General features: G+C 62.0%; 2 protein-coding genes across 13 annotated transcripts; both read left to right on the plus strand.

The window, feature by feature from the left end:
• The first annotated feature begins 248 nt into the window (after nucleotides 1-248).
• Nucleotides 249-19,799, plus strand: USP19 (ubiquitin specific peptidase 19). Of its 12 annotated transcripts, none has more exons than XM_015293327.4 (27): nucleotides 249-346; nucleotides 3,037-3,281; nucleotides 4,901-4,957; nucleotides 6,068-6,196; nucleotides 6,757-6,890; nucleotides 7,224-7,631; nucleotides 7,930-8,197; nucleotides 8,339-8,495; nucleotides 8,598-8,669; nucleotides 9,136-9,251; nucleotides 9,540-9,754; nucleotides 10,051-10,252; nucleotides 10,335-10,468; nucleotides 10,620-10,778; nucleotides 10,878-10,988; nucleotides 11,156-11,266; nucleotides 11,408-11,509; nucleotides 11,876-12,016; nucleotides 12,276-12,394; nucleotides 12,628-12,765; nucleotides 12,877-13,241; nucleotides 13,918-14,028; nucleotides 14,513-14,729; nucleotides 15,030-15,182; nucleotides 15,268-15,431; nucleotides 15,504-15,682; nucleotides 19,548-19,799. In XM_015293327.4, exons 2-27 carry the CDS (start codon nucleotides 3,173-3,175, stop codon nucleotides 19,686-19,688), a joined length of 4,212 nt encoding a protein of 1,403 aa, XP_015148813.2. In that variant the 5' UTR covers nucleotides 249-346; nucleotides 3,037-3,172; the 3' UTR covers nucleotides 19,689-19,799. The 12 variants fall into 12 exon arrangements, with proteins under 12 accessions (XP_015148813.2, XP_015148810.2, XP_004944685.2 ...); XM_015293324.4 differs by lacking the exon at nucleotides 19,548-19,799 and adding an exon at nucleotides 17,259-18,397 and having other exon boundaries at nucleotides 249-712; XM_004944628.5 differs by lacking the exon at nucleotides 19,548-19,799 and adding an exon at nucleotides 17,259-18,397.
• Nucleotides 19,800-20,376: 577 nt separating this feature from the next.
• Nucleotides 20,377-25,368, plus strand: SLC6A8 (solute carrier family 6 member 8). The gene is made up of 14 exons (XM_015293329.4): nucleotides 20,377-20,660; nucleotides 21,025-21,225; nucleotides 21,454-21,585; nucleotides 21,886-22,159; nucleotides 22,231-22,363; nucleotides 22,512-22,646; nucleotides 22,727-22,830; nucleotides 22,910-23,034; nucleotides 23,105-23,217; nucleotides 23,285-23,422; nucleotides 23,682-23,784; nucleotides 23,858-23,958; nucleotides 24,177-24,347; nucleotides 24,843-25,368. The coding sequence occupies exons 1-14, from the start codon at nucleotides 20,579-20,581 to the stop codon at nucleotides 24,972-24,974; spliced, it is 1,944 nt and encodes a 647-aa protein (XP_015148815.1). The 5' UTR covers nucleotides 20,377-20,578; the 3' UTR covers nucleotides 24,975-25,368.
• Nucleotides 25,369-26,259: the final 891 nt, after the last annotated feature.

Consider the following 26,259-nt stretch of genomic DNA (forward strand, 5'->3'; position numbering starts at 1 on the left):
AACACGGCGGGACGCTGCAGGCCCGACGCGCGCAGCAGGCCCGGGCCGTTGCCACGGAGACGCCCCGCCTGGGGCTCGCCCTTGCCCGCCCTTGGGGGCGGATCGGCGTCGCGTTGACGTCCCGGGCGTCGTTGCCATGAGGACGCCCCGAGCGGGGAGCGGACAAGAGCGGGGGCCGAACCAGCGGCCGGGCCCGGCTCGCGTCACGTGACCTAACCACGCTCCCGCGTCACGTGGGCCCGTCCGCCGGCTTCCGGAAGTGCGTCACGGGCTCGGGCCTGTCTCCGGAGTGGGCCCGCTCGGAACTTCGGCTCGGACCGGGGCAGCGCGGAGCGGCGGCCGGGCCGTGAGTGCGGGCGGGCGGCGGCGGCCGGGGCCGAGCGGGGCCCGGGGGGCGCGGGGCGGGCGGCGCCATCTCCCCGCCGCGAGCCGGTCCGAGCCGTGGGGCCGCCGGGCACGGCCGGAGGCTGCCGCCGGCACCGCGAGGGGCTGCGTTCCGCGCCGCCTCCTCCTCCCGAGGGCCCTGAGGCGGTGCTCGTTGGGGAGCGCAGTGCGCGGGGCCGGGGCCGTACGGCGCGGCTCCGGGCTCGCCCTGCGGTTGGAGCGTGGGCCGGGCCCGAAGCTCGGGGCTCTGAGCCCGCGGCGATGAGAGTAGCGGATACCGAAAGCGTCCGTTCGCACGAGGGGAACGTTGCTGCCGAGCGGGCTCGGGGTGTGTGTGGGGGGGGAAGGCAAGAGATGATGGGGACAGGCGGCCCCCTCCCCACTGCTCCGTTAAAGGCTTCCGAGGGGCGGGTGCCGGGGCTCGAGGCAGGGCGCGTTTCCCTGCCGGGTGCTGAACGCAGTTCCATCATCTGGGGCAAATAGCATCCCGTTGTGCACCTCCTGCTCTCACTGCCTGAACACTTACTGGCCCTGCAATGGGAAGAGGTGGCCGTGCTGCCCAACCACTTGCTGCTATTTCTGCGTTCACACGTTACTGGGGCTACTACGGAGTGTTTGTGCGGCCTCAGGACGAGCCGGGCTGTGGAGCTGATTTAGGTTGAAGCAAACTCAGCCATCCGGGCTTCAGTCTGCGTGGCTTCTTGGTCTGATGCACCCTGCAGCATGTGGGTGCTCACAGTGACACAACACAAGAGGAAAGAGAAGCACCTCCTCTTATAACCACGCTTTCCATACTTGAAATGCTCAGTATTGTGGCTCACGCACGCACCTGGTGCCTCTCAAAGGTTCAGCCCTGGTATTACCTCCCTCAGTACCGACTCCCTGGGAGCAGCAGCACCCAAAATGCTGTGTCCTGGACAGCTGGCTGCTGAATGCCCCATTTCCTGCTTGTGGAGAGGGGGAGAGTCCAGTGAGAGTAACTCGTGTTTATCTTGCAGTTGGCTCAAACCCTGAGGCACCCACAATGGCCCGAGGCTGTGATCAGGATTCTGGCAGTCAAAATCAGGCGGAGTCCCAGCCCTGCTCAGTTCCTGCCAGCTGTTAGGTGTAACCGGTGGCTGCAGACCCACGGAAGCCAAGCCCCAGCAGGCAGGGGAGTGCCTGGCTTCCTTGGCAGAGCAGCTGCAAGCATGCCTGCCCTACTCAGAGCTCCCTCTCTCCTTTTTCTTGGTGCTGCCTCTGTGGATGCAGCGTGGCCTGACCTTGCTTGGCCATGCATAGAGCAGTATCTGCTTTTCATTTCCTGCTCCTCTGGGATTTTCCCGCTGGAGACAAAAGTAATTCAGCAAACACAGCTTGCCCACATTTGCCAAGCTTTGCAGCAATGCCCAGTACAGTACATTCATCAGCTCAGGACTGGTGCTGCTGCTGTTCCACATCTGCTCTCTTCCCTCTCTGGGGGCTAACTGCAGGGTCCTGCTCAGCATTCCCTTCCTGGGTTGACTGTGGCCTCCCTGGCGTGGGTTCTGAGGGTTCCCATGCTGGGCAGTCAGAGGCACTTGAGCTTTCCACTCTTCTGTTGTTTCTCGGTGACTGGGGCAGGTCGGCCTGATGAGAAGTGGTTTCAGTGTGGGCTTTGCCATGGGGCTGGGCCTGCTGCTGCTGCTGCACAAAGGATGCCAGCATTTTTGCCATGGAGTCCGTTGCAGTTTGTGGTCGTTGGTTGCCATGAGCATTCCTGAAACACAAACGTGCTGGCACTGCTCAGCCTGAACTGGCACTTTCCCTGAAGATGTCCTGCCCCTGACTGTGTCTGAGCAGAGCTGTCAGGTCTATGCTGGTGCGAGGGTGACAGGGTGATGCGTGGCTCCTGCTGCTGGAGGGCCGGGAACAGCTGTGAGGGCTGCGGGGCCAAGATGTTGTTGAGCTCAAGGAAGCTGTTTTTGGCAGGTTGTGCCAGTTGTTCTCTGTTCTGAACATCTCAGGGCAAAACTGAGTCCAGCTGCAGCCCTTGGGCCGGTGGCTCCTGGCCCTGGCCTGGGTGGCAGTGGGAGGCCGTGCCTCGCTTCCCCGGGCGCTCGGAGCAGGGGTGTCTTGTTTCCAGCTGGGCCCTGCTGGCGCTGTCTGTAAATCAGCGGGAGATGAATATGCAAGGTGCCGCTGTTCTGGTGGGTGGAGGGAGGAGCTTCCCTCGTGCCAGGGAGCTCTGCTTTCTGCTGTCACGGGAGCCTCTCCCAGGCCTTCTGATTCTCCTGCTGCTTCCTTCTTAGGGTCTTTCCCTCTCCCATTCCCACCCTCTTACATGGAGTGCTGTTTTGACTGCAATAGCTGCCGACCTGCCCGGTGCCCTGTGCTGTGCTTGTGTCGGACAGGGACATCACTTTGCCCCTCTTTGCTCTGCCTTTGGGTTCCATTAGAGCCAGCAGAGGTTCTGGGTGATGTAGTGGGCGCTGTGAGTGTGACAGTTGCTTTCCAGGTTTGTGTGTCTTGGGAGCCTGTGCTTCTGGCTGTTGTAAGGGCTGTGAGGGTTTCCCATAGAGGCTGCAGGGAAGGTCATGTGAGGGCATCAGGAGCCTGGGGGCGGTAGCTCCTGATGCTATTGGACCTTCTTCATCTACTCCTCCTGCCATGCTTGCTCTCTCTTCTCTTTAGGCCACTAGTTCCTTGCCAGAGAGTTTGAGCACAGAGAGTCGCCAAGATAGCTGGGCCAGGAAGAAAACGTCGCACCCCTGACCCAGACTCCATTACCGACCCTGGTGGGCCGTTTGTGTCATCCAAACGGCTGAAAATGTCCAGCAGCACCAATGCCCCTGGCCAGAGGAGAGTGTCTCGGGGCTTGGATGATGCCACCAACAAGAAGAAGCAGAAGGATCGAGCCAACCAGGAGAGCAAGGAAGGTGAGAGCCCCCAGGCAGTGCCGCAGGGAGCAGCCCAGCAGGATGGTTTCTTGGCCCCGCGGGTGGGAGCCTTGCAGCCATCTGTTGCAGGATAAGCAGATTTAACTAATCGCTTCCTGTGGCTGATTGTAAACTGTGCAGTGGGATCTTCTTTGGCATAGTGTCCTCCCTGGACCTGTAACCTCCTTTCTTTTGTGCTGCCTAGCCCCAGGGATGTGAGGAAGGTCTGGCCCATTCCCTTGTTAGTTTAAGCCTGATGCTGCTCACAGTGCCTGTTTCCAGTCACTGCTTTCATCTGGGCTGAGCTGCCTGACCCAGGGGGAGTAGGATCAAATCCTGCAGGTGTTTTTGCACCTGGACACACTTCTGCCTTTCAGCCTGTGTGCTGCAGGCTGGTGCTGGAGTTGTTGACAGCATCTGCGGGGTGCAGGGCCTGTGGATGGGGCTGTTGCTTCACCACTTGCACCAGGGCAAGGTGCAGCTCAAGTGAGACATTGCTCTGCAGTAATTCCTTCCACGGCCGTTGTGTATCTGGTGACAAAAACGTTGCTCCAGGTGCAGACTGCCATGCTGGGCAGGGAGTACCTGCAGGCAGGAGGCAGACACAGCTTCCTGCTCCTGCAGCACAGTATCCCTGGCAGATTGCTTGATTTCTGTGCCTGCTCTGTGCTGACTATTGTAACCTCAGAATAACACATCCTTTTGTAGGCCAAGGTGAAGTAGCACTTACTGATGTCTGCGCTTGAACAATAGGCTGCACTCCCCAGTGCAAAACACCGAGGCACAGTGTGTGTGGCTTTGCTGCACCTTTGTGCCTGTGACTGCAACACTCCACAGAGATTCCCTGCTGTTCTGTGGCCTGTTGAGGAGGGCAGCCCACAGTCCTGTAAGCTCTCTGGAGTGGAGACGATGGCTCCTTTTGCCACTGGTTCTTTGCTTCAGGACAAGGTGCTGTTGCACTGACCCCTTTGCCTAGCACAGCACATCTCCCTGTGGGGGTGGAGCTGACCCTGAGATGTTTCTGGCTCTTGGAGGTAATCCTGCAGGGAGCAGGGATTAGGTGTCAGGTCAGTTTGGTCCCTTGGTCTGATCTGGAAGGAAGTTTTATCTGTCAGGTTGTGCAGCAATGGGAATGTTAAAGTGCAGCTGGGCTGCCTTGTTCTCTCGTTACAGCAAAATTGGTCTGAGCACAACTTAACATCAGGTTCTCAGTATAAAATCAAGACAGAGCCTCTCCTATGTAGGTAGAGGCTGGGAGCTAGCAGAGGCTTGGCATACTGAGTGGGGCACACAGCCCAGTTACCTCAAGCTCCACAGTGATTCAGGCCTTGAAGCAGCACTGTCTTTCTGGTGCATCAGTGTTGTTTTGCTTTCACTGCCGAACTGGGGTGAGGAGCGCACAGCACCCATCCTGGATTCTGGCTTGTTCTACTGCTGTGGAAAAGCTCAAGGCAGCAAAGGGGGTGGGAGGAAGCAGAGGGAAATGAGCAGCACGTACACAATGGAAAGGCTGAGCAGAAGTTTGGTGATGTATAAAATCTGGGGTGTTGGAGCACCAGCCTGTGCTCTGAGGTGACTGAATGAGAGACCCACCTGTGCTCTGCTTCTCTGCCCACCAGTGTCTCGCCCTGAGCTCGAGCAGGCTGAGACCTCCCAGGAGAGGGACTTGGAGGAGGGTAAGTTGAGGTGTGCGCTAGCTGCCAGTGCATGGCCACCGAGCGCCCTTGCAAAGGGTCTGAAGCTCTTGCCTTGTCATCCTGTGCTCTGGCAATCAGTGGAACTAACCCGAGTGCTCTCTTGCCCTCGTGCTCCTCTTAACAGGGTGCAGCCTTCCCAGAGGATGTTACACGTGGTGGGGAACTACCCTCTGCAAGGGAGAGGTTCAAGGCACATGGCAGACTGCTTCTGGCCCAGGTGTCACAGTGCCTATGAGCACAGTCCTGGGATATCTTGCTGCTGGCATCCTCCTGCTTGTTTTGTAGCAGGAAGCCTGCCAGGCTGGGAAGATCCCAGGCCATGTCACTCGTCAGGTGCTGGTTGGTTTCTGCCTTGGCTCCAGGTCCTCACTTTGAGAACAGATGGACTAAAATCCTGATACAGCCGAGAAAGTAGAACCAAACCAATTGGAGATTAAGGAAACATCAGGTTTTTTCCGTGAAGATTTTAGGATGCTGCACGGGCAGACCTAGAGCCTGGTGGACACCTGATGGGATTCTGTCTGCCATGGCTTGACACTGCTGCTGTGTTTTTTCCCTGGATAAGATGTTCATGCCGGGCTGGCTGGCCCACCCATGTTTCATCTGTATTAACTGTGCTCACCTGGCAGGAATACAGTGCTCTTTGTGAGTGTAGCTGAGCTACTTGTTTTGCATATGCAAAGGGGAAGTGGCAATTTCTGGATGCGGTCAGAGTCCACTTGTATCCCCCAGAGTAATTCTGTGGCTTCCTTGTTCCCTGGGAAAGCAGCAATTGCTTTGTAGTTGGCAGGAGCCACCCCTTCTTTCCAGCCCCGCTGCTGCACGTGACTGGGCCAAGCCTTTCTGCCTCATGATCTCTCTGGTTCCCGCTGGGATTCACCTGACCTGCTGCAACCTGCTGCTCAGGTCCTTGTTTGTGACCTGATAAGAGTAGATTACAATTGTTTTTCATTCACTGCCATGAGCTGTGTTCTCTGCCCTGATGTCCTCAACCAAATACGTGTTTGGGCTCGTGCTCTCCAGCTCGGGCGTGGGCACTGTGGCCGTGCACCCTGGCCGAGTGGCTGATGCTTCCCTTCCTCTTCCTAGAGTTGCTGCTGGACTGGAAACAGAATGCTGATGAGATCATTGTCAAGCTGAACTTGGGAAGTGGATCTCTGAAGGTGGAGGACGTGGATACTTTTTTCACCGATACTGACTGTGTGATCAAACTACCAGGTACAGGGAATGGAGTGACTGCTGCAAATGTTTCTCCAGCAGGGCTTGGCACGTCTGTGGACTAGATGTGGGGCCGATCCAGACGAGCATAAAACCTTTCCTTCAGAGGCAATGCCCCGCTGTCAACTGGCACAGCTTCAGCCAGCAGGCCAGGCTGATATGGGAGCGGTGTAAAAGAAGAAGGGTGTAGGGTTGGGGAGGACGGGAACTGGCTTCTCTCTGCCAAGTGAACAGGTGCCCGCTGCTGTGCTGGATGCATCTCTGCCCTGCCCTCTGGGATGATTGACTCGGTGCTGGGTATCCCTTGAAAAAGTGTCTGTGCCCCTGAGGGCAGGGAGACCCAGCGCCTTCCCTCTGGGAGGGAGGCCAGCCAGATGTACAAAGCAAACCCAATGAAGTTGGCGTCATCCTGAAGGCTCGTGGGATGTGGTGGCAGCCTGCCTGCAGCCTCTTTGGCTCTCAGGCAAGAGCTTTCCTGGCCCCTGAGGCAGGTGAGGGAGGGCTGTTGGTAGATTGCTGCCTGCTGCACTGCCTGAGGTTCCATCCCCCTTTTCTTGCAGATGGGCGCCAGTGGAGCTGTCAGTTCTATGAGGAGATTGAGGGCTCCTGCAGCAAGATACAGTGCAAGAAGGGAAACTTTCTGCAGCTTGTGCTTCAGAAGAAGATCCCTCTCCACACCTGGTCTTCACTTCTGGTGAGGGCAAAGGGACCTCTGCCTTTCAGGGGGCTGTATGGAGCCTGGCAGAGCTGGGTCAGGGTTTCACACCCTGCTCTTGAGCTGCCCTGACCCAGGCAGCATCTTAAGGATACATCCTACATCCCCTTGCTGCATGAGGGCATTGAGCCAACCACCTCTGTCCAAGGGAGGACGTTGTCATGTCCCTGTCCTGCCTGCCACAGCTTCTGGGTTCTGGAACAGAACCCTGGTGTGCCCTGGGAAGGGGGTGTAAGGGTGAGGGGCTGGCAGAGAGCAAGACAGGTACTGCTGCCTGGCTGTGTTCCCACTGTGCTGCACTACTTTTTACAGAAGAGAAAGAAAGATGGATCCAAAGAGCTGGGCAAGGGGGCCACGTGCTGGGAGAACGGGAAAGAGAAGGCTTCTTCTGCAGAATTGGCCCCTGAAGAGCCACGGACTGAAAGCAGTGAGCTGCCAAGAACCCGCCGAGAGCCCTCCAACCCCAAGCGCGCTCAGGGAAGAAGCGAGGCCCTGGGAGGGAAAAGCCCAGCCAGCCCAGGGACGCAGAGTGGCCCCAGTGCCAAGCGGGCAGTATACCTCAAAGTGGCTCCAGCTGAAGAGGAGCCGAATACCAGAGTCACGGGGAGCGTGGAGCCCAGCAAAGGGCATGGCGGGAGGTCAGGCAGCCGTCGCAATGGCAGAGCCAGCCAGGGCGATGTGCCTACAGCCCTGACTGACCTCGCACCACCACTAGAGAAGGTATGTCGCTATGGGATGAGATGGGCTCCTGGTCCCTGATGTTGCTGAAGGATGGTGTGGGCCTAGCTGGGTGGAAGGGTGGGTGAAATGTAAGCCAGGACCTGGTAATGAGTACTATGGATGCAAGGACCCTTCAGTTGCTGGGCTGGGGCTGTAGTGCTAAGGGTGCCAAGACGAGAGTGTGTGGGTGATGTGGGGCTTTGTCCCTGCTTGGCTGACAGCGGGCTGTGAAGAAGTGTTGAAGTGGCAGCATGAGAGGTCAAGTTATCTCTTTTTAACTGTCATTCTGTCTTGAAAGGCTGTGATTATGGCCAAGGAGACTGTTCCTGTGGAGATGCCACCACTTGCTGCTACCACAGAGGTGTTCCCCCACCGTGTTGCCACCTGTGTGGAGAAAAGAGTCCTGCAGCCAGGCAGCCCTGTCGAAGCCTCACGGGGCCGGGAGAGTGCACCTGTCTTGGGAGAGAGCTCTAAGGCCATCCCATCAGCCACGCGTCCCCTAGGTAGAGATGGAGAGAAGAGGGACTGGTCCAAGGATGATGTGGCTCTGGAAGCAGCAGCTGATGGTGAGTGGCCCAGGGGTCAGCGTCTGTAGACTGGCCTGATTGGAAAAGTCTCTCTGCTCAGGACCTCTCCTGGGCCAACCTCTGCAGTGCTGCCTTGGAGTGCAATGAAGGTGATCTCTCTTCCTGTCTTTCCTTGCTCAGAGCCAGAGCCTTTTGTGAGCCTGACCTTTGTCAAGAATGACTCATATGAGAAGGGCAATGATCTGGTGGTGGTGCACGTGTATGTGAAGGAGATTCATAAGGAGACTTCCAAGGTTTTCTTCCGGGAGCAAGACTTCACACTGGTGTTCCAGACAAGGTACAAATGCACTTTGGAATGGCGTCAAGCTGATGTGGAGCTTTTAGCTGTTGCCAGGCTACTTTGTTCACTTCTTCTCACTTGTTCTTTATTTCTTTGCAGTGACATAAACTTCCTTCGCCTCCATCCTGGCTGTGGGCCCCACACAGTGTTCCGATGGCAGGTGAAGCTCAGGTATGACTCCCATCCTGCCTGCTTACACTGAGGTGAGGGAGCTGAGAGCAGGAGCCAGTCCCAGCTGGCTGGTTTGTGCAGGACATACTCATTTCTACACTGGGTGTCTCCATCACACCGTACTGCACTAACACCACAATCCTGGGATGGTTGCAAAGAAGAAAACTCCATTACTTGCAGTCTTCCCCCAGCCTGATCTAGAGCTCTTGGGGACAGAGCCAGACCAGGCCACGTGTGCTTTAGCTGAGATATCCCACTGGAGTGGGCATGTGAAGCCAGGCAGAATGGATCTCCCAGAAGGCAGGTCCCCCTGTGTGTTCAGTGTGGCTAGACTTGAGGGTGTCTGTACTGCCTTGTGGAGCCCCTCCCACGGTTGATGCTAACTGGGAGACTGCCTCGTAGACTTCAGCATCTCTGAGGCTGCTGGGGGGACTGGGACGATTCTCATTTTCTGTGTGTTTTGCAGGAACCTTATTGAACCAGACCAGTGCACATACAACTTCACAGCATCTCGCATTGATGTCTGCTTGAAGAAACGCCATAGCCAACGCTGGGGGGGGCTGGAGGCTCCAGCCACACGAGGTCTGCACCCTGCCTTCTTTCTGTCTTGACTGCCTGCTTGTACCTAGTGCCTTCCTCACCACCTGCAGTGGCTGGAAGGCACTGGGTCTTCTGGCATGGGATCATGGGGAAGGAGGGGTGTGGGGCCGGCGATCCGGGCACTCAGGAAAGGCACTGCTGCTCACCTTCCTGCACTGGAAGGTGGGAGTGGGCAAGAGGCTGTGTGTGAGCATGGGCCGAGCAGCTCAGCCCCACTGTGGGCAGTGCACGGTGCTGCTAACCACAGGCCCACCCTTCCCCCTTTTTAAGGTGCAGTGGGTGGTGCAAAGGTTGCCATGCCTACAGGCCCTACCCCTCTGGATAAGACCCCTCCAGGCAGTAACCAGCACCCCTTGTCCAGCAAAGAGGAAGCCCGAACTAGTGAGAAAGAGAAGCCACGTGTCGAGGATGGGAGTCTGGATGGCGTGGCAGCCCGTACAGCCCAAGAGCATGTGACAGTAAAGCAAGAGCCGCACATCCCCTCGGTGAGTGGAGCTATACTGTGTTTGACCTGGCTGGGGGGAGGTGGGGGTCCACTTGTCCCTCTGGTTGAACTCCACCTACCTTGGTGCTGCTCTGGGGTCAGGCAGACTGTTCCTGGAAGAGGAGTTGGCAACGCTCCTCAGGCATAGCTGGCAGAACTGGGGACAGCAGTTGTCCTTGTGGATGATGGCTCCAGCCCAGCCCCATGTGAGGTGTGGCTTGGACAGTTGGGTTCCTCTGATGTTTCCAGAGGACCCCCTAGTGCACAGCACCATCACACCTAGTTCTGCTTTGGCAGCCCAAACCAACCTGCATGGTGCCACCGATGACGCACAGTCCAGTGAGTGCTGAGAGCGTGGAAGATGATGAGGATGAAGATGAGAAGAAGAAGGTGTGCCTGCCTGGCTTCACGGGGCTGGTAAATCTGGGCAATACCTGCTTCATGAACAGCGTCATCCAGTCATTGTCCAACACCCGGGAGCTGCGTGATTACTTCCATGGTGAGCACATGCCTGGAGCTCAGCAGAGCCCTGCCACTCAGTGCAGCCAGCTGCCACCCTCACTCTCTTTCGTCTCTTATAGATCGGTCCTTCGAGTCTGAAATCAACTACAACAACCCTCTAGGGACAGGGGGACGCCTGGCCATCGGCTTTGCCATGCTACTACGCGCACTGTGGAAAGGCACACACCATGCCTTTCAGCCCTCTAAATTGAAGGTAGGTACTGGTGTTCAGTGGGAGCTGCTGCATTGTCGTCAGCTGTGGGTCTCAGCATTTCTCTGTGCTGTTCTCCTGCTTTGGGCACAGCCAGGCTTTGGGCATGGGGCAAGCAGTGTTGCTGGTGGGCTGATGACTGTGCTCCCCACAGGCAATTGTGGCCAGCAAGGCCAGCCAGTTCACTGGCTATGCCCAGCATGATGCTCAAGAGTTTATGGCCTTTCTGCTTGATGGCCTGCATGAGGATCTCAACCGCATCCAGAACAAACCCTACACAGAAACTGTTGACTCAGATGGGAGGCCCGATGAGGTGAGGATGTCTGTCTCCAATGCTATGTGAGCACTGGCTGCTACAGAGCAGCCCTGGCCCATGTGATTTAGCATAGTGCTGAGCCCTTTCTTTCCACAGGTGGTAGCTGAGGAGGCCTGGCAGAGACACAAAATGAGGAATGATTCCTTCATTGTGGACCTATTCCAGGGCCAGTACAAGTCAAAGTTGGTGTGCCCAGTCTGTTCCAAGGTAGAGCAGCCCTGGAGGCTGTGCCCCTGTGCCTCCTATACTGCAGGCTTCAGCCCCTAGAGCACAACACACAGGGCAGGGCTGGATCTCCAGTCTGGCAAGACTGTTGCCTTGCTGATCTGAGACATAAACAATTTCCAATACTGAGTGAGCTCTCTTGTCTGCAGGTGTCCATCACCTTCGACCCCTTCCTGTACCTCCCAGTCCCCCTCCCACAAAAGCAGAAGGTGCTGACTGTCTACTACTTTGCAAAGGAGCCGCACAAGAAACCCATCAAGGTAAAGGACACTAATTACTCTGGGGAAGTAGCCCGAGAGGGCTCTTGGAGGTGCCACAGGCAGCTGGTCCTGTGCGAGTGGGCTGAACGTTGTGTTAAGCCAGGGCCTGCATGCCTTAATGTGGTACTTACATTGTGGCAGTTCCTCGTGAGTATCAGCAAGGAGAACTCCAGTGCCATGGAGGTCCTCGACTCAGTGGCCCACAGTGTGCATGTGAAACCAGACAACCTGCGCCTAGCAGAGGTGAGAATGCTAAAACTGACCACCAAGCTGTGGACTGCTGATGTGGGTGCCCCTGGGTCCCACAGTTGTGCAGAACACGTTGCCACCAGCAGCCACTTGTCCATGGGATGAGTTTTGTCTGTGGATGGTAGTGTCATGCATGACGTGCTGCCCGGCAGAACACTGCTCAAGTGAGCTGGGCCTCTGCAGTGGGGCAGGTGGTGCTACCCTGGCAGGATGGTGGGCAGAGCACACCATCTCTGTGATGCTGCTGCCACCACAGCTCACCATGGGGCACATGTGGCTTCCTCAAGAGAGGAAGAGTTGGACAGCCCTCTGAGCATGAGGCAGCCCTCACACAGCCCTGTTCTACTGCTTTCCCGGCAGGTAATCAAGAACCGCTTCCAACGCATGTTCTTGCCATCCCAGTCTCTGGACACAGTCTCTCCCACAGACCTGCTGCTCTGCTTCGAGGTGCTGTCCCCAGAGCTGGCCAAGGAGCGGGTAGTGGAGCTGCAGGTCCAGCAGGTAAGCAGCAGGGATTGAGACTGCTAGGAGGCTGAACATTATGGGGAGAGCAGTGCTAGAGTTTGCACAAAAGGGTAACACACGAGGCTGGCATACTGGCTGCTGTGTGCCCAGCTCATGGCCCTGGCAGCCCTCTACCTGCAGGAAAGGGCATCCTGGTGAGTGACTCCTACCAGCTGCAGCAAGCACAGGGTTGTGACAAGGCTACCTTATCCTGTCCAGCTGCCTTGCCATGCCCAATGGGTTCTTTCTCCTGCAGCGCCCACAGGTACCGAGTGTCCCTGTTGCCAAGTGTGCAGCCTGCCAGAAGAAGCAGCTGTCAGAAGAAGAGAAGCTTAGGCGCTGCACGAGGTGCTATCGAGTCGGTTACTGCAACGTGTGAGTTGGCTTGGTGCCTCACAGGGGAGGGAGGGTCTCCAGCTGTGAAGGGTTGAGTGGGAGTGCTCAGCCCACTGGGAGGAGGTGCGATAGGCTTGGCCTTTGGGAGGGAGCCAGTCTGGCTTGCAGCACTCCTCTTGTCCCAGACACACCCCTTGGGCCCCATCAAACTCCTGCTGAGGTCCTGCCTGTTTGTTTGCAGGCACTGGGTTCAGTGGGGTTCTGTGTTACAGGACGTGTCAGAAGACACACTGGCCAGACCACAAGGCTTTGTGCCGCCCTGAGAACATCGGTTTCCCCTTCCTCATCAGTGTGCCGGAATCCCGCCTCACTTATGCCCGCCTGGCCCAGCTGCTGGAGGGCTATGCAAGGTGAGGGTACAGGGAAGGGAGGTGCTTCTGTGGCAGCAGCAAGCACAGCCAGGAGCTGAGCTGAGCCCAGCCCTGTGCCTGGCCCGCTGTGACTGTCCACTCCTTGCCCAGGTACTCCGTCAGCGTGTTCCAGCCTCCTTTCCAGCTGGGTCGGATGTCACCAGAGCAGGGACTGCAGCCTCTGCTCCTAGACAAGCTGGAGCCCCTGGCCAAGGGCAGCTGTGCTGCTGCCACCTCTGCTCCTGAGCTGGGGGATGGGGACAGGGCTTCTGGCCTCCTGCAGGAGCCTCCCCTCTCACCAGCTGTGCCTGAGCTGTACCCAGAGATGAGCGACACTGGCACTGTTCGGAGCAAGGTCCTGGCTGCCAGGAGTTCCCTGCTGAGCTTGGATTCGGGCTTCTCTGAGCACATGGATTTGCAGGGCGACAGCTGTTGCGAGAAAGAGCCGTCCTATGAGAGAGCCCTCAAACCAGAAGGTAGGAGGTGCTGCAGTGCTATAACCCTGTCTGTGCCAGGAGCCCAGGCAGCCCCCAGGCAAGGCAGGGAGCAGTTTTCCCTCCTTGGCATCACCTCTCACCACGGTATCTGTTTTCCCCACGCGGGTTGGTCTGGAGACCCCAGTGGATATACGGGAAGCTCTGGGAGCCGTGTTTCAGAAGTGCAGCCCCACCTGAAATGCCTAACAGCCCACGCTCTGCCCTGCCCTGGCAGGGCCCGTACAGCAGAGCAAAGCCCTGACTTGGAAAGAGTCTGGGCTGTTGGAGGGGTGGGGAGGCAGGGGCTGGCAGAAGCCTCGAGTCCCGTGGGAGGGCAGAGCCCAGCGCTGAGCCCCTCGGGGCTGCGAGCGCAATGTTTCCCTCGCTCTGACTCAGCTGCACGGGAGCAGCCTCTCGCGCTCGGCCGCCCAGCTGTCACGTTTCCAGACACTTGTCTCAGGATGGCAGCAATGTGCAGCGAAGGGGCAAGGCAGGCAGAGGAGCGCGGCTTGCCAGGGGCAGGCGTCTGCTAAAAATAGTCAAGGACACTGGGCACGTGGTTGTGTCCCTGCAAGGCCGTAGCATGTGAGATGGGGGTGGGGGCACTGCAAATTCTTGGCCCCTACGCAGGGCAAACATGCAGTGCCACCAAAGATATGTCCCTGCCTGTCCACAGCTGCCATCCCTGGGTACCAGCACACTCCAGACTCGCTGAGCGCCCGTGCCACGCAGTTCTACATCAACAAGATCGATGCTGCCAACAAAGAGTATAAGCTGGAAGATAAAGGTGAGCCTGGAGCCCTGGGGAGATCCAATTTCATCCCTCGTGGTCTGGTCTCTAGCAGGGAGCGGATCTATCTGGCCAGGGTGTAAGAAGCTCCTAGGGCCAGAGCAAGCCCAGGTATGCCATTGGCCGCAGCAAAAGCTGCGTCTGGTGTGGGAGGGCAGGGCTGCACTGTGCAGAGCTCGTGCCTGCTCCCTGGAAGCTCTTCTCAAGCTCCTACTCCCCTGAGCAAATAAACTGGTTCCTTTCAACCTCCCACACTCATAGAGGAACAGAGATCTGTGTGGCTGGATGACCTCCTATCTGAATAGATGCTGATTTTATTCCCCCTGGGGCGGAGAACCTAGCTTCGGCAGTGAGGGTGCGTGGCAGGACCATTTGCAACCTCTTGGCCGTGCTGTGTTAAAACTGGGCTGGGCAAGACTACTCCTAGTCCAGTCAGGGTGGGCTTGGAGGCCTGCTGGCTGAGGTGTGTGCCCCTTTGCAGGTGACACCCCCTTGGAGCTGACAGACGACTGTTCGCTTGCCCTGGTGTGGAAGAACAATGAGCGCCTCAAGGAATTTGTATTGGTGGAGTCCAAGGAGCTGGAGTGTGTGGAGGATCCGAGCTCAGCCAGTGAAGCAGCCCGAGCTGGCCACTTCACCCTGGAGCAGTGCCTCAATCTCTTTACCAAGCCCGAAGTCCTGGCCCCAGAGGAAGCGTGGTGAGGAAGGCGACGTGGCGGGTTCCAGCCCGCGGGCGCAGGCAGCAGCGGGGGTTTCCCGGGAGCTGCCTGGTCCTGCCTGACATTTCTCCTGGCAGCCAGGAGCTCTGGGGAAGGAGGCCAGAAGCCAGCAGGGAGCAATGCCAGTGCTCTGCGGGGCTGTGCTGTCCTGCTTCTGCCAGGGAGGCCGAGACCTCCCGTCTCTTCTGCTGCATGCACATGCTGGGGAGCTTAGGGCTGGGCTGGGCTCAGAAACCTGGGGCTCTCTACATGCTGCTAATGAACAAATACTTTCTGCAGGTACTGCCCCAAGTGCAAACAGCACCGTGAGGCCTCCAAGCAATTGATGTTGTGGCGCCTGCCCAACGTCCTCATCATCCAACTCAAGCGCTTCTCCTTCCGCAGCTTTATTTGGAGGGACAAAATCAACGATATGGTTGACTTCCCTGTCCGGTGAGAGCTCAGGGGATGGAGTGCTGGGGGTAGTACTGCTTGTGCTGCCTGGCCGATCCCTGACCGTTCCTGTGTCTGTCCTCAGGAGCCTGGACCTAAGCAAATTCTGCATCGGCCGGAAGGGTGAGCAGCAGCTGCCCATGTATGACCTGTATGCTGTAATCAATCACTATGGAGGCATGATTGGCGGGCACTACACGGCGTACGCCCGCCTGCCCAACGACAAGAACAGCCAGCGCAGTGACGTGGGTGAGGATCCGCCGCCCTCCCCTCCCTTGCAGCTGTGGACGGTCTCCTTGCTTAACCCTTCTCTCCTCTCAGGCTGGCGGCTCTTCGATGACAGCACAGTCACCACCGTGGACGAGAGCCAGGTGGTAACCAGATACGCCTATGTCCTCTTCTACCGCCGGAGGAACTCTCCTGTGGAGAGACCCCTGCCAGGGCACCCCCCAGACCACCGAGCCGAGCGCACCCCCTCTGCCGAAGCTGCTGCCAGTCAGGTGAGAGCTTGTGTCCCTTCCAGCATCGGAGCCACAGAGCCTTGAAATACGCATGTGCCCACTTGCTGGACCCCACGGAGCCTAGCACCGCTGTGGTGCTGTGCCACCTTCTCTTTGAGACTAAAGAGTGTGTGCCAGCTGGGCATTGAGGTCTGCCTTGCCCTGTTCCGGCTGTGAGCTTGGAACAGTCTTGTCCCTAAGGGGTGGTGGGAGAGCTGGTTCCAGCCATTGGGCTGGGAGTGCTGGTGGGAGGGCACAGAACTGCTCTGGGGCACAGGAATCGGCAGGAGGGGGCTGTGCCCTGCTAGGCTCTGCACTCAGGAAGGCTGAGAACGATAGAATGGGAGCTGGCTGTGCCTCCTGGGGATAGGCTGGGGATGTTTTCTGCTGTGGCCCAGTGCAGGGCCACTCCAGTTGCAGAGAGGGTGAATGCAAGTACTGAGCCAGAGGCCTGTGAGCTTCTGCAGAATTCTGATGGCAAACTCCCCAGAGCACGCTGTGCTGCAGGAAAGGTGAGGAGGGTGCACTGGCAGAAAGAGTGCTTTCAGCACTCAGCAGCAGGGCACGGTTGGACTGATCTTTGCAGAAGTATCAGAAAGAAAGGCCTAGGCTGGTGTTGTAGCAAATCACCTGCTTGCCAAGCTCCCCTGAGTCCCCTCTGTTCTGGCCTCGTTGGATCTGAGGACAGTGCTTGGCTGTGGCGCAGCTGAACACGTGTGCCCCATAGGGACCTTGTGGTTGGCCATCCAGGCTGGCGTGGCTCACGTGGGCTGGGCATCCTGGCTCTGCCTTCTCTGCTGGGGACTGGGGCTGCTGCTATCACAAGGGTGTGTGTGCTAGAGCAGCCACAGCAAGGCTGCTCCGGTTGTCCTGTGCTGGCTGTGGGATCCCTGCCATGCTGGGGATCACTGTATGCCCTGCAGCACCTGGTCTCACTGGATCCCCTGGGGCTCATTGTGACCCTAGCAGCACTGTCCCACACGCTGATGGGATGTATTGGATCTCACTGGGGCTGAGTGGTCTCCAAGTGCCTGGAATCACCTGCATCCTCCAGAGACCCTGCATCCTGATTGGCTGCCCTGCGTGATCACCGGCACAGGGAAGGGCTGGGCTGTGAATGGCTGCCTGCAGATAATCCTCTTGGAAGCTGGGCTGTGATTGGCTCTCAATGGATCCCAACCCACCAAAGGAGAGCTGGGACTGGTTGTGCTGCGACCGTGCCTCCTGCTCCTGCCATGCAAGCTGCCTCTGAATTGACCGTCGTCTGAACAATCACATTGGGATCACCAAACTTGAGCTGTGACGGGCTACTATGCATGGATCCATTGGTGCCACAGAATCGACTCCAGAGGGATCCGGCCGCTGGCTCCTGCAAGGACACTGCTCTCCTGTTGCATCACCTGCGCCCACCAGAGCAGCCCCAAGGAGCTGTGGGGGCGGGCGCGACCGTGCTGCATGGGGAGGCGGGCTGGTGGGGCACGGGACTGGGCTCGCAGGCAGCCGCCTGCCCCGGGGGATGGCGAGGGGTGTTGCCAGTTGTGTTCTCCAAGTGCTGACGCAGGTTTCCACATCGCAGGCTTCTCTGATCTGGCAGGAACTGGAGGCTGAAGAACAAGAGCTGCAGCTCGAGGCTCCCCAAAGGCCTGCAAGAAACTCCTGGAGGCCCCGTGGCCAGAAGAGGAGTCCGGGTACCCCCCAACACCCAGATGAAGGCTGCGTCAAATACTTCATCCTGGCCACCACGGCCGCAATTGTGGCTCTCTTCCTGAACGTGTTCTACCCGCTCATCTACCAAACCCGCTGGAGATAGGTGTGGGCACACAGCCAGCTGCAGAGCAGGGCTGCCGGGGCACACACTGTGCCAGAATGCTGCACGGCGAAGACGTCAGAGCTGCCAGGTGGCCAGACAGAACCCTGCGGGCAGCAGGACGGAACCGTGTGGGAAGGACACGCCTGCTGTGGGCACCAGTGCTCTCTGAGGGAAGCATGGGGCCGTCGGCTCCTGTCTGTCTGCTCTGGCATCTCCTATGCCAGTTGGCAGGGCTGCGTGGCTGGCCCCCAGCGTTGCCAAGGCACAGCCCAGAACCAGCATCCCCTCAGCCCGCCCTCACCCTGGCTGCCTCCTTGGATCGGGGCTGGCCCCACTCGTACATGCTGCTCAGGAAAGGACAGTGCCACCGCCACCGGGAACATCCTGGGAACGAGCGGAGCCCTGCCCGGAGGCTGTTGTGAGAACAGGATGCCCTGATACGATCATTGGTCCCACTGCCTCTCCCTGCTTTGGGAGCCTCATGTTCTTCAGAGCTGGCACGAGCTGTATCTCTAGGCCAGCATCATCTCCTGTGCTGGGACTGGGTGACTTGTCACAGAGTGCTTTGTGCTTCCTTGCTCAGCCAGAGGGCTGGGCCACAGTGCTGCTCCTCGCCCCAGGGCATGGGAGAGCAGCACCCAGGCACGCTGTGCTGAGGCACCCACAGCACTCGCTGAACTGCGTGGGCTGCCCCTGCCTGCGTCTGGGGGTCCCAGTTTACAGCGTGTGCAGCTGCCTGGGCTGGGTCTGGGGGAGCACGAGGCAGCACCTTGCTGGGGGACTGGCATGGGCTCGGGGAGCAGCAGGCAGGAGCTAGGCTGCAGGATGCCAGGGGCAGTCTGTGCTGGCAGCGTCACTCTCCTGCACGTTGCAGGGTGTACCAATAAAGGCAGGTTTTCCAAAGAGCTGCAGCCCCTTCTGTGTGACAGGACCGTGGCAGCGGCCAGGCGCTCTGTACCCGAGCCTGCTCCAGTGCAGGAGGCAGCTGCATGGAGTGTCCCTCTTCTGCCCCCTGAGCTGGTCCCAGGGGCACAGCTGACAGAGGTACTGCCCTGCGCTCAGCTGGGTGCAGCAGGCTGCGGGCAGAGCTCTGCCTGCCTGTGCCGAGGGCCCCCAGCCGTGGGGCAGCAGCTGTGGCACGTGCAAAGCGCGGGGTGCCCGGAGGGCCTGGCAGCACACGCTCCTGCCGGGCCGGGGCAAGGGCTGTAGCGGCAGCGGTGTGTGACATTGAGACGTGCTGCCCTTGGCTGAGCGAGGCTCGGGCTGCTCGGGAGTGTTTGGGTTTGAGAGGTGACTTCAGAGCCCTGTGACTTCCTTTTCCATCTCCGATGCCGTCCTGCCGGCAGTGCCCTTGGCTGTCTCAGGAAGGATGCTCAGTGGGAACGGCCGGGGCCCCATCGGCGCTGGGGGGTTCGAGTGGGGCAGCGCAGCCCCCGGAGCCGCCCCACAGCCCGTCCCCGTCGTGCGGTGGTGCGGCCGAGCCCTCTTCCCTGCACACGGGTCCCAGCCCGGTGCGCCCCGCCGTCGGGCCGTGCCTGCCCTGGAACAGTCGCCTCATTGTCTGCGGTCTGGGGCCCCCACTCGCCCACGGCGCTGCCCTCGTGGGGCTGAGTCAGCGCCCGGCGCCTGCGGGGTGACCTCTGCTCTGCTCTGCCCTGCCTGGCGCTGCAGCCCTGGGCTCCGGGCCACGCACCGCTCCCTGCACCTGCCTGCCCTGCAGGTGGGAGTTCCGTTCCCGGAGCCCTCTCCGCCCCCCCCCCCCTTCCTCTCCTGTGCTGCTGCCCACCCTGCGGCCCCCGCACCCGTGCCGGGCGTCGCCCCGCTCGCAGCGGCCCGGGGCGGCGGTGTCGGACGGGGCGAAGCGGCAGCGCCGGGGCTGGGCCGAGCGTGCCGCAGCCTGGCTGCAGCGCCCGGGCAGGTCGGGGCCGTCTGCGGAGCCGCTCTGGGCTCGTTGCCTTCCACCCTTCCCGCTTGCGGGGCCTTTGCCGGGAGCGGAGTGGGAGTAGAGAGGTATGCAGCATCGTGCACTGTCTCACGGCCGCCTTCTGCTTGCAGGGACTGACTCCGGTGCCGTTTGGATCCGGCCTGGCCCCCGAAGGAGCCCCGCCGCTGGCTGCGGAAGGCCTCCCCGAGCGCTTCGCCAGCCCCGCCGAGCGCCCGGCCCCCTCCTACAGCAGCATGGAAGAAGTCGATTAGGGCAGCGCGGGCACCCGCCCTGGGGGTGCGGGCCGGGCTGGGCACCGGGAGGGGCGGAGGGCGGGCAGGGGTCGGGGTTTGTCCTGCTCTCATTAAACTCGCTGAAACTCCGCTCGCCTCGGTGCTCCTTACAGCCCTCGGTGCCGGGCGTGCCCCGTGTCACGCAGCGTCCGGGCGCTGGCAGCCGCCGTCTCGGTGCCTCGTGCTGCTGTCGGGGAACACCCGATGTGCCCTCGTGCCCCGTAGCGCCCCGTAGCGCCCCGCGTCCCCGGCTGCACCCAGGCGGCCTCCGCTGTGCCCTATGGCCCCGAGCACCGCGGTAGATGTGGCGCTCGGGGACGCGGCTCGGTAAGCGCGGTGGGGGTGGGCTGAAGGTTGAACTGGAATCGGAATCGTTTTACGTGATCTCAGAGGTCTTTTCCGACCCGAATTTCGTATCAGCCAACGTCCGCCGGTGTGCCCGGGCCGTCCCGCGCCCCCCGGTGCGCCCTACTGCCCCGAGCACCCCGTGTTCCCCCCGTGTTCCCCCCCCCGTCACCCGCTGCGTTCCGTTGCCCGGTGCCCGCGTCCCGGTGCCGGTGGGGCGGACTGCAAGTCCCGGCAAGCCGCGGGCGGGCGGCGCGGCCAATGGCTCTCGAGGGGCGGCGCGGCCCGGCTCTGCCTCCGCCGCCGCCCGGTGCCGCGGCGCAGAGAGCCCCGGAGCGGCCGCGCGGCGCCGGCCCCGCAGCCCGGCTCTGAGCCGCCCGCCCGGCCCGGCCCGCCCCGCCGCGCCCCGCCGCCCTCAATGAGGTTCTTCCGACTCACCTTCAAGTGCTTCGTGGATTGCTTCTGAGCTCCCCCCGGGCACGGAGCCGCCCCCGAGCCGCCCCCGGTCCCCGGCCCCCCGCGCCATGCCCCCCGTCCCCGCCGACACGGCCGCCCCGCAGCCGCCCGCCGCCCCGAGCCGCGACGCCGCCGCCCCGACGGGCTCCGGTAAGCGCGGGGCTCAACCGGGCCGGGGAGGGATGCGGTGCGCGTTGGGGGGGGGGGAGGCTGCTGGGGGGGGGGCTGCCCACGGCCACGCGCGACCGCGGCGCGCCCCCTCCCGTCCCGCCGCGGGGTGAGTCACCGCTCTGCATTGTGACGTCACGCGCCGGGCTGACATCTGACGTCACGCCCCCACGCGCGGAGCGAGGGGCGCGGGGTGCGGGGGGGGGGATCGCGCGGAGAGCCCCCCCCCCCCCCCCCCCCCCCCACGCGCGCTTCCCCTTTCTCCCCACCCGGGCCGGAACCCGTGAGTGAGCGCTGGTGACGGCGGCGCGCCCCCCCCTCCCCCCCCCCGTCCCTGTCCCGGCAGAGGGCACCGAGCCCCCCGCGGCGGGCGAGGAGCGGACGGTGACGGCGCCGCTGGTGGGGGCCCCCGGCCCCCCCAAAACGGCCGCCCCGGAGCGGGAGACGTGGACCCGGCAGATGGACTTCATCATGTCCTGCGTGGGCTTCGCCGTGGGGCTGGGCAACGTGTGGCGCTTCCCCTACCTGTGCTACAAGAACGGCGGAGGTGAGCCCCGGTGCAGGGTGGGGGGGGACGCCCTACGGGGCCGCCTTTGGGGCTCTTGGGGTGGGGGTCCGCCACCTGCCCGCCCTGACCTACATCGGCGCGCGGCGAGGGGGAGTGCGCGGAGTGCCGCTCGCCATTCGCTGCGCCCAGCGGGCGGCGCGGGGGGGACCGGCGAGGGGGGGACGGCACGGCTGAGCCGTACCCTGAATGCCTGCGTCCCCCCCCCAGGCGTCTTCCTCATCCCCTATCTGCTCATCGTCTTCGTGGGCGGCATCCCCGTCTTCTTCCTGGAGGTGGCCCTGGGGCAGTTCATGAAGCAGGGGGGCATCGCAGCATGGAATATCGCTCCGCTCTTCAAAGGTATTCCCCGTCCCCGTCCCCCCCCCCCGCTCCGTGCCCTGAGCAGGGCCCCCTCAGCTCCCTGCCCACGCCCCGTGTCCCGCAGCCAAGGATGGCAGCTCCCTGCCCTGCCCTGCGGCTCCTTGTTACCGTTCCCGAGAACCACGAGTCCCCACCGTGCCCGTGGCTGACCCCGCGCCATCCCCCCGCCCATCATCCCACGTCCGCGCGTCCATCCCTGCCGTCATCCCCCGTCCTGTCCCCCCGGATCCCCGTGGGCGCACGGAGCCCCCCGTGCCAACCCCACCGCCGCCGTTCCAGGTCTGGGCTTGGCCTCCATGGTGATCGTCTTCTTCTGTAACTCCTACTACATCATGATCCTGGTGTGGGGGCTCTTCTACCTGGTGCACTCGCTGACCGACACGCTGCCCTGGGCCACCTGCGGCCACGCGTGGAACACGGAGCGGTGCGCAGAGTTCTTCCACCTGGAGCTGTGCCGCAACGCCAGTGCCAACGCCAGCGCCGCTGTCACCGCCCTCAACGTCAGCTGCGTGGACATGGCCGACAAGCGCTCACCTGTCATCGAGTTCTGGGAGTGAGTGCGGGGACAGCGCGGGGCGGAGGGGCCGGGGACGCGCGGGTGCTCAGTGCCACCCCGCCGTGCAGGAACAAAGTGCTGCGGCTGTCGGGGGACCTGAGCGAGCCGGGGGAGATGAACTGGCAGATGATCCTGTGCCTGGTCACCACCTGGATCATCGTCTACTTCTGCATCTGGAAGGGCGTCAAGTCGACCGGGAAGGTAACGCGGTCCCACGTCTGTATTGGAGGTGCCACCCGTGCTTGGGGACATCTGAGCCCCGGCCCTGATGGGGACACGTGTGGCACGGGGCGTCCTGCCCCACAGCACCCCCCGCCCCACGGGGGTCTGACCGGCGCCCCGTCCGCAGATCGTCTACTTCACGGCGCTGTTCCCCTACGTGGTCCTCATCCTGCTGCTGGTGCACGGCGTGACGCTGCCCGGCGCGCTGGGCGGCATCGTCTACTACCTGAAGCCTGACTGGTCCAAGCTGGCCGAGGCGCAGGTGAGGGAAGGGGGGGCAGTGAGGCCACGGGGAGGGACACGCGGTGCCCCTAAAACCCCAGCGCCGTCCCCGTGCCCCAGGTCTGGATCGATGCCGGCACTCAGATCTTCTTCTCCTACGCCATTGGGTTGGGCGCGCTGACGGCGCTGGGCAGCTACAACCGCTTCCACAACAACTGCTACAGGTAGGGCTGCGCCGCCACCGGGACCCCGCAGAGCCCCCGCAGAGCCCCCGCAGCAGCCCATAACCCGCTGTGCCCGCAGGGACGCCTACATCCTGGCCGTCATCAACAGCTCCACCAGCTTCTTCGCCGGCTTCGTCGTGTTCTCTGTGCTGGGCTTCATGGCCTCAGAGCAGGGCGTGGATATCTCCAAAGTGGCCGAATCGGGTGAGTGGCGCGCGCTGCGGGCCCCGTGTGTCCTACGGGGGGTGGCACCGCTCACCCCGCTGTCCCACAGGCCCCGGGTTGGCCTTCATCGCCTACCCCAAAGCCGTGACGCTGATGCCCCTGTCCCCGCTGTGGGCCACGCTCTTCTTCTTCATGCTCCTGGTGCTGGGGCTGGACAGCCAGGTACGGCAGTGGGGACGGGGATGGGGACGGGACCCCGTGCCCCTGCTGACCCCGCTGTGTGCCGCAGTTTGTCGGCGTGGAGGGTTTCATCACGGGCATCCTGGACCTGTTCCCCCAGCCGGGGGCCGGCTCCCTGCGCCGCGAGATCACCGCCGCGCTCTGCTGCCTCGTCTGCTGCCTCATCGACCTCTCCATGGTGACGCAGGTGGGGACGCGCAGGGACACGGGACAGAGCCGGGCCGGGCCTCCCCACGGTGCGGGGCTGGAGCTCCCACGGCTGTGCGGGCTGCCTGTGCCATCTGGGGTGTCCGTGCCATCCGAGTGCCCTCGGCATCCAGGGGTCCTTGTGCCATCGGGGATGCCGGTGCCGTTTGGGGTGTCTGTGCTCGGGGTCCCCATGCCATTTGGGTGCCCATGGCAGGGACGTGCAGCACAGCCCGGTGACGCACTGTGCTGTCCCGCAGGGCGGCATGTACGTGTTCCAGCTGTTTGACAACTACTCGGCCAGCGGGATCACGCTGCTGTGGCAGGCCTTCTGGGAGTGCGTGGTCATCGCCTGGGTGTACGGTAAGGCCGCGGGACGGGGAGGGACGCGGGGACGGGCACCCACGGGACCCCGCTGACGTCCCCGTCCCCGCAGGCGCTGACCGCTTCATGGACGACGTGGCCCGCATGATCGGCTACCGGCCGCTGCCCCTCATGAAGTGGTGCTGGGCCGTGGTGACGCCGCTGGTCTGCGTGGTGAGCGGGGTCGCGGTCGCGCGTGGGTCGGGGGCGCTCGGGCGCCCTCGCGTGGCCGCGTGCGCGCTGCCCCGGGCGGCTCTCCGCGGGCTCCGGGCTCCCCCCGGCGGCGGCTGCGGGCACGGCGGTGGGGTGGGACGTGGGACGTGGGACGGGGGACGCTCGGGCGGGGGACGCGCGTGGGGACGGCCGTGGGAGCTCGCTGCCGCTCCGCCCAGGGCATCTTCTTGTTCCACGTGGTGAACTACAAACCGCTGACGTACAACAAGACCTACGTGTACCCGTGGTGGGGTGATGCCATCGGCTGGGTCCTGGCGCTCTCCTCCATGCTCTGCATCCCCTGCACCGTTATCTACAAGCTCCTGCGCTGCAAAGGCTCCTTGCGCGAGGTGGGGCGGCACCGGGCCACCCTCGTCCCCGTCCCCATCCCCGTTCGGATCTGAATCCGTCCCCTGTCCCTTCCGGCATCTCCATCCCATCACCTCACGTTGCTGTCGCAGTCCCATCCTGAGCTGAATCCCATCCTCATCCCTGCTGCCCTCTCCCCATCTCATCCCTGTCCCCACCGCTGTCTCACTCGAAGCCAACCTCATCTGAATCTCATCCCTGCCTCTATGGGTGTCTCTGAATCCCATCCTTGTCCCCATCCCTGTCTCGCTCTCAGCACTATCTCAGTCCCCATCCCCACCCTGTGCGTTGCTACCCTGTCCCTCTCAGTCCCATTTCAATCCCTTCCCCAGCCCAATCCAAATCCCATCCCTACCCTATGCCCATCCAAACTCCATCCCTGTTCCCATCCTCACCCCATCCCAATCCAGACCCCATCCCCACCCACGGGCCGTGTTCCGTGCCCCATCCCCACCGCTGACCCCATGTCCCCGCAGCGCTGGCAGCTGCTGACCACACCGATCTGGGGCCACCACCACCTGGAGTACCTGACGCCCGAGGCCGAAGCCAAGCTGCTGGCCCCGGAGCCCCCCAAGGAGAAGACGACGCTCTTCGAGACTGTGATCTGAGCGTGGGGAGGGTCGCGCTGCTCCCGCCCGCCATAGCAATAATGCCAGCACCGCCTCCCACCCACGCAGCCCCGCGCCTGGGCCCCCCCCGCCGCACTGCCCCAGCCTCGATGCAGGGAGCAGGGGGTGGTGGGAACCGCTCGGGGACACGGGGACGGGGCGGCCACGGGGGTCCCCAGCGCTGGGAGGGGGGTGTGGGACGTGGGGAGAGGGTGGTGGGAGGGGGGGAAGTGAGTAGGACAGCCCCTCCCCGGCCTCCGTCCCTGTGTCCCGCTGCCCCCCCGGCTCGGCCGCCCCGGCCAGTGGCACCTCGCTCACTAACCGCTTCTGTAGCGTTTGTCTGGTGTAACCCCAACCGCCCCGACATCTGGCAATAAACTGGGAGACCCTGGCACACCCCGGCTTGGGATGGTGGCACTGGGTTGGGAGGAGCTGGGTGGGGGTGGTGGCGCTGATGGGCTGTGGAGAGGGGGGTACCTCTCACTGCAGGGTTATAGGGACAGCTGCTGCCCTGTGCCCACCTGGCCGTGGGAGGGTTGTGAGGCTTAGAGTTGTCCGAGTCCAGGTGTGATGTGGGGCTGGGGGCATCAGCAGTGTATGCTACCCCAGGAGGCCCATGGGCATCCTGCCCCACACTGAGGTCAGGGATGTCCCACCACGAGGAACAAGGAGGGGACAGTGGCACCGCCTGGCCAGGCCATCCCTGCGTCATGCCTTGTCACAGCACCACGCCGTGTCATACGGCTCTGTTGTAACACCCTGTGCCGTGCCACGGTGGGGGCTGTGCCGTGCCATGGTGGGGGCTATGCTGTGCCGTGCCAAGTGGCCGTGCCGTGCCAGGTGGCCGTGCCATGTCAGGTGGCCGTGCTGTGCCGTGCCAGGGGCTGCACCGAGCTCCAGTGGGACCGGGGTGCAGCGGGGTCTCATCCTGGGACACCGGTTGGTCCCACCGCTGCACCCTCTCACCCCACCACGGTGATCCAGCCATTCCGGCCCCACCGCCATCTCACACCATAATTAGTGCAGGCAGGGCGGAAGCACCCCTGCTAATTGCCGGTGACTCGTTAGCACTGGAGCACCACGTGCGTGGGGCGCGGCAGGACGATCCGGCAGGGCTGGTCTGCGGGCATCCCGCTGCGCCGTGCGGGTCTGTGGGGCCGTGGCGGGGCCCTCGTGTCACAGCATGTCACAGCCCTGCGATAAAAGCAGAGGCTGCGGGGCGGCGTTGGGGCACGGCGGCACAGACGGTGAGAGCAGAGGCAGCGGGACAGGGCAGGGAAGGGAA

This window comes from Gallus gallus, chromosome 12 (assembly GCF_016699485.2).
Source record: "Gallus gallus isolate bGalGal1 chromosome 12, bGalGal1.mat.broiler.GRCg7b, whole genome shotgun sequence".
NCBI classification, from domain to species: domain Eukaryota; kingdom Metazoa; phylum Chordata; class Aves; order Galliformes; family Phasianidae; genus Gallus; species Gallus gallus.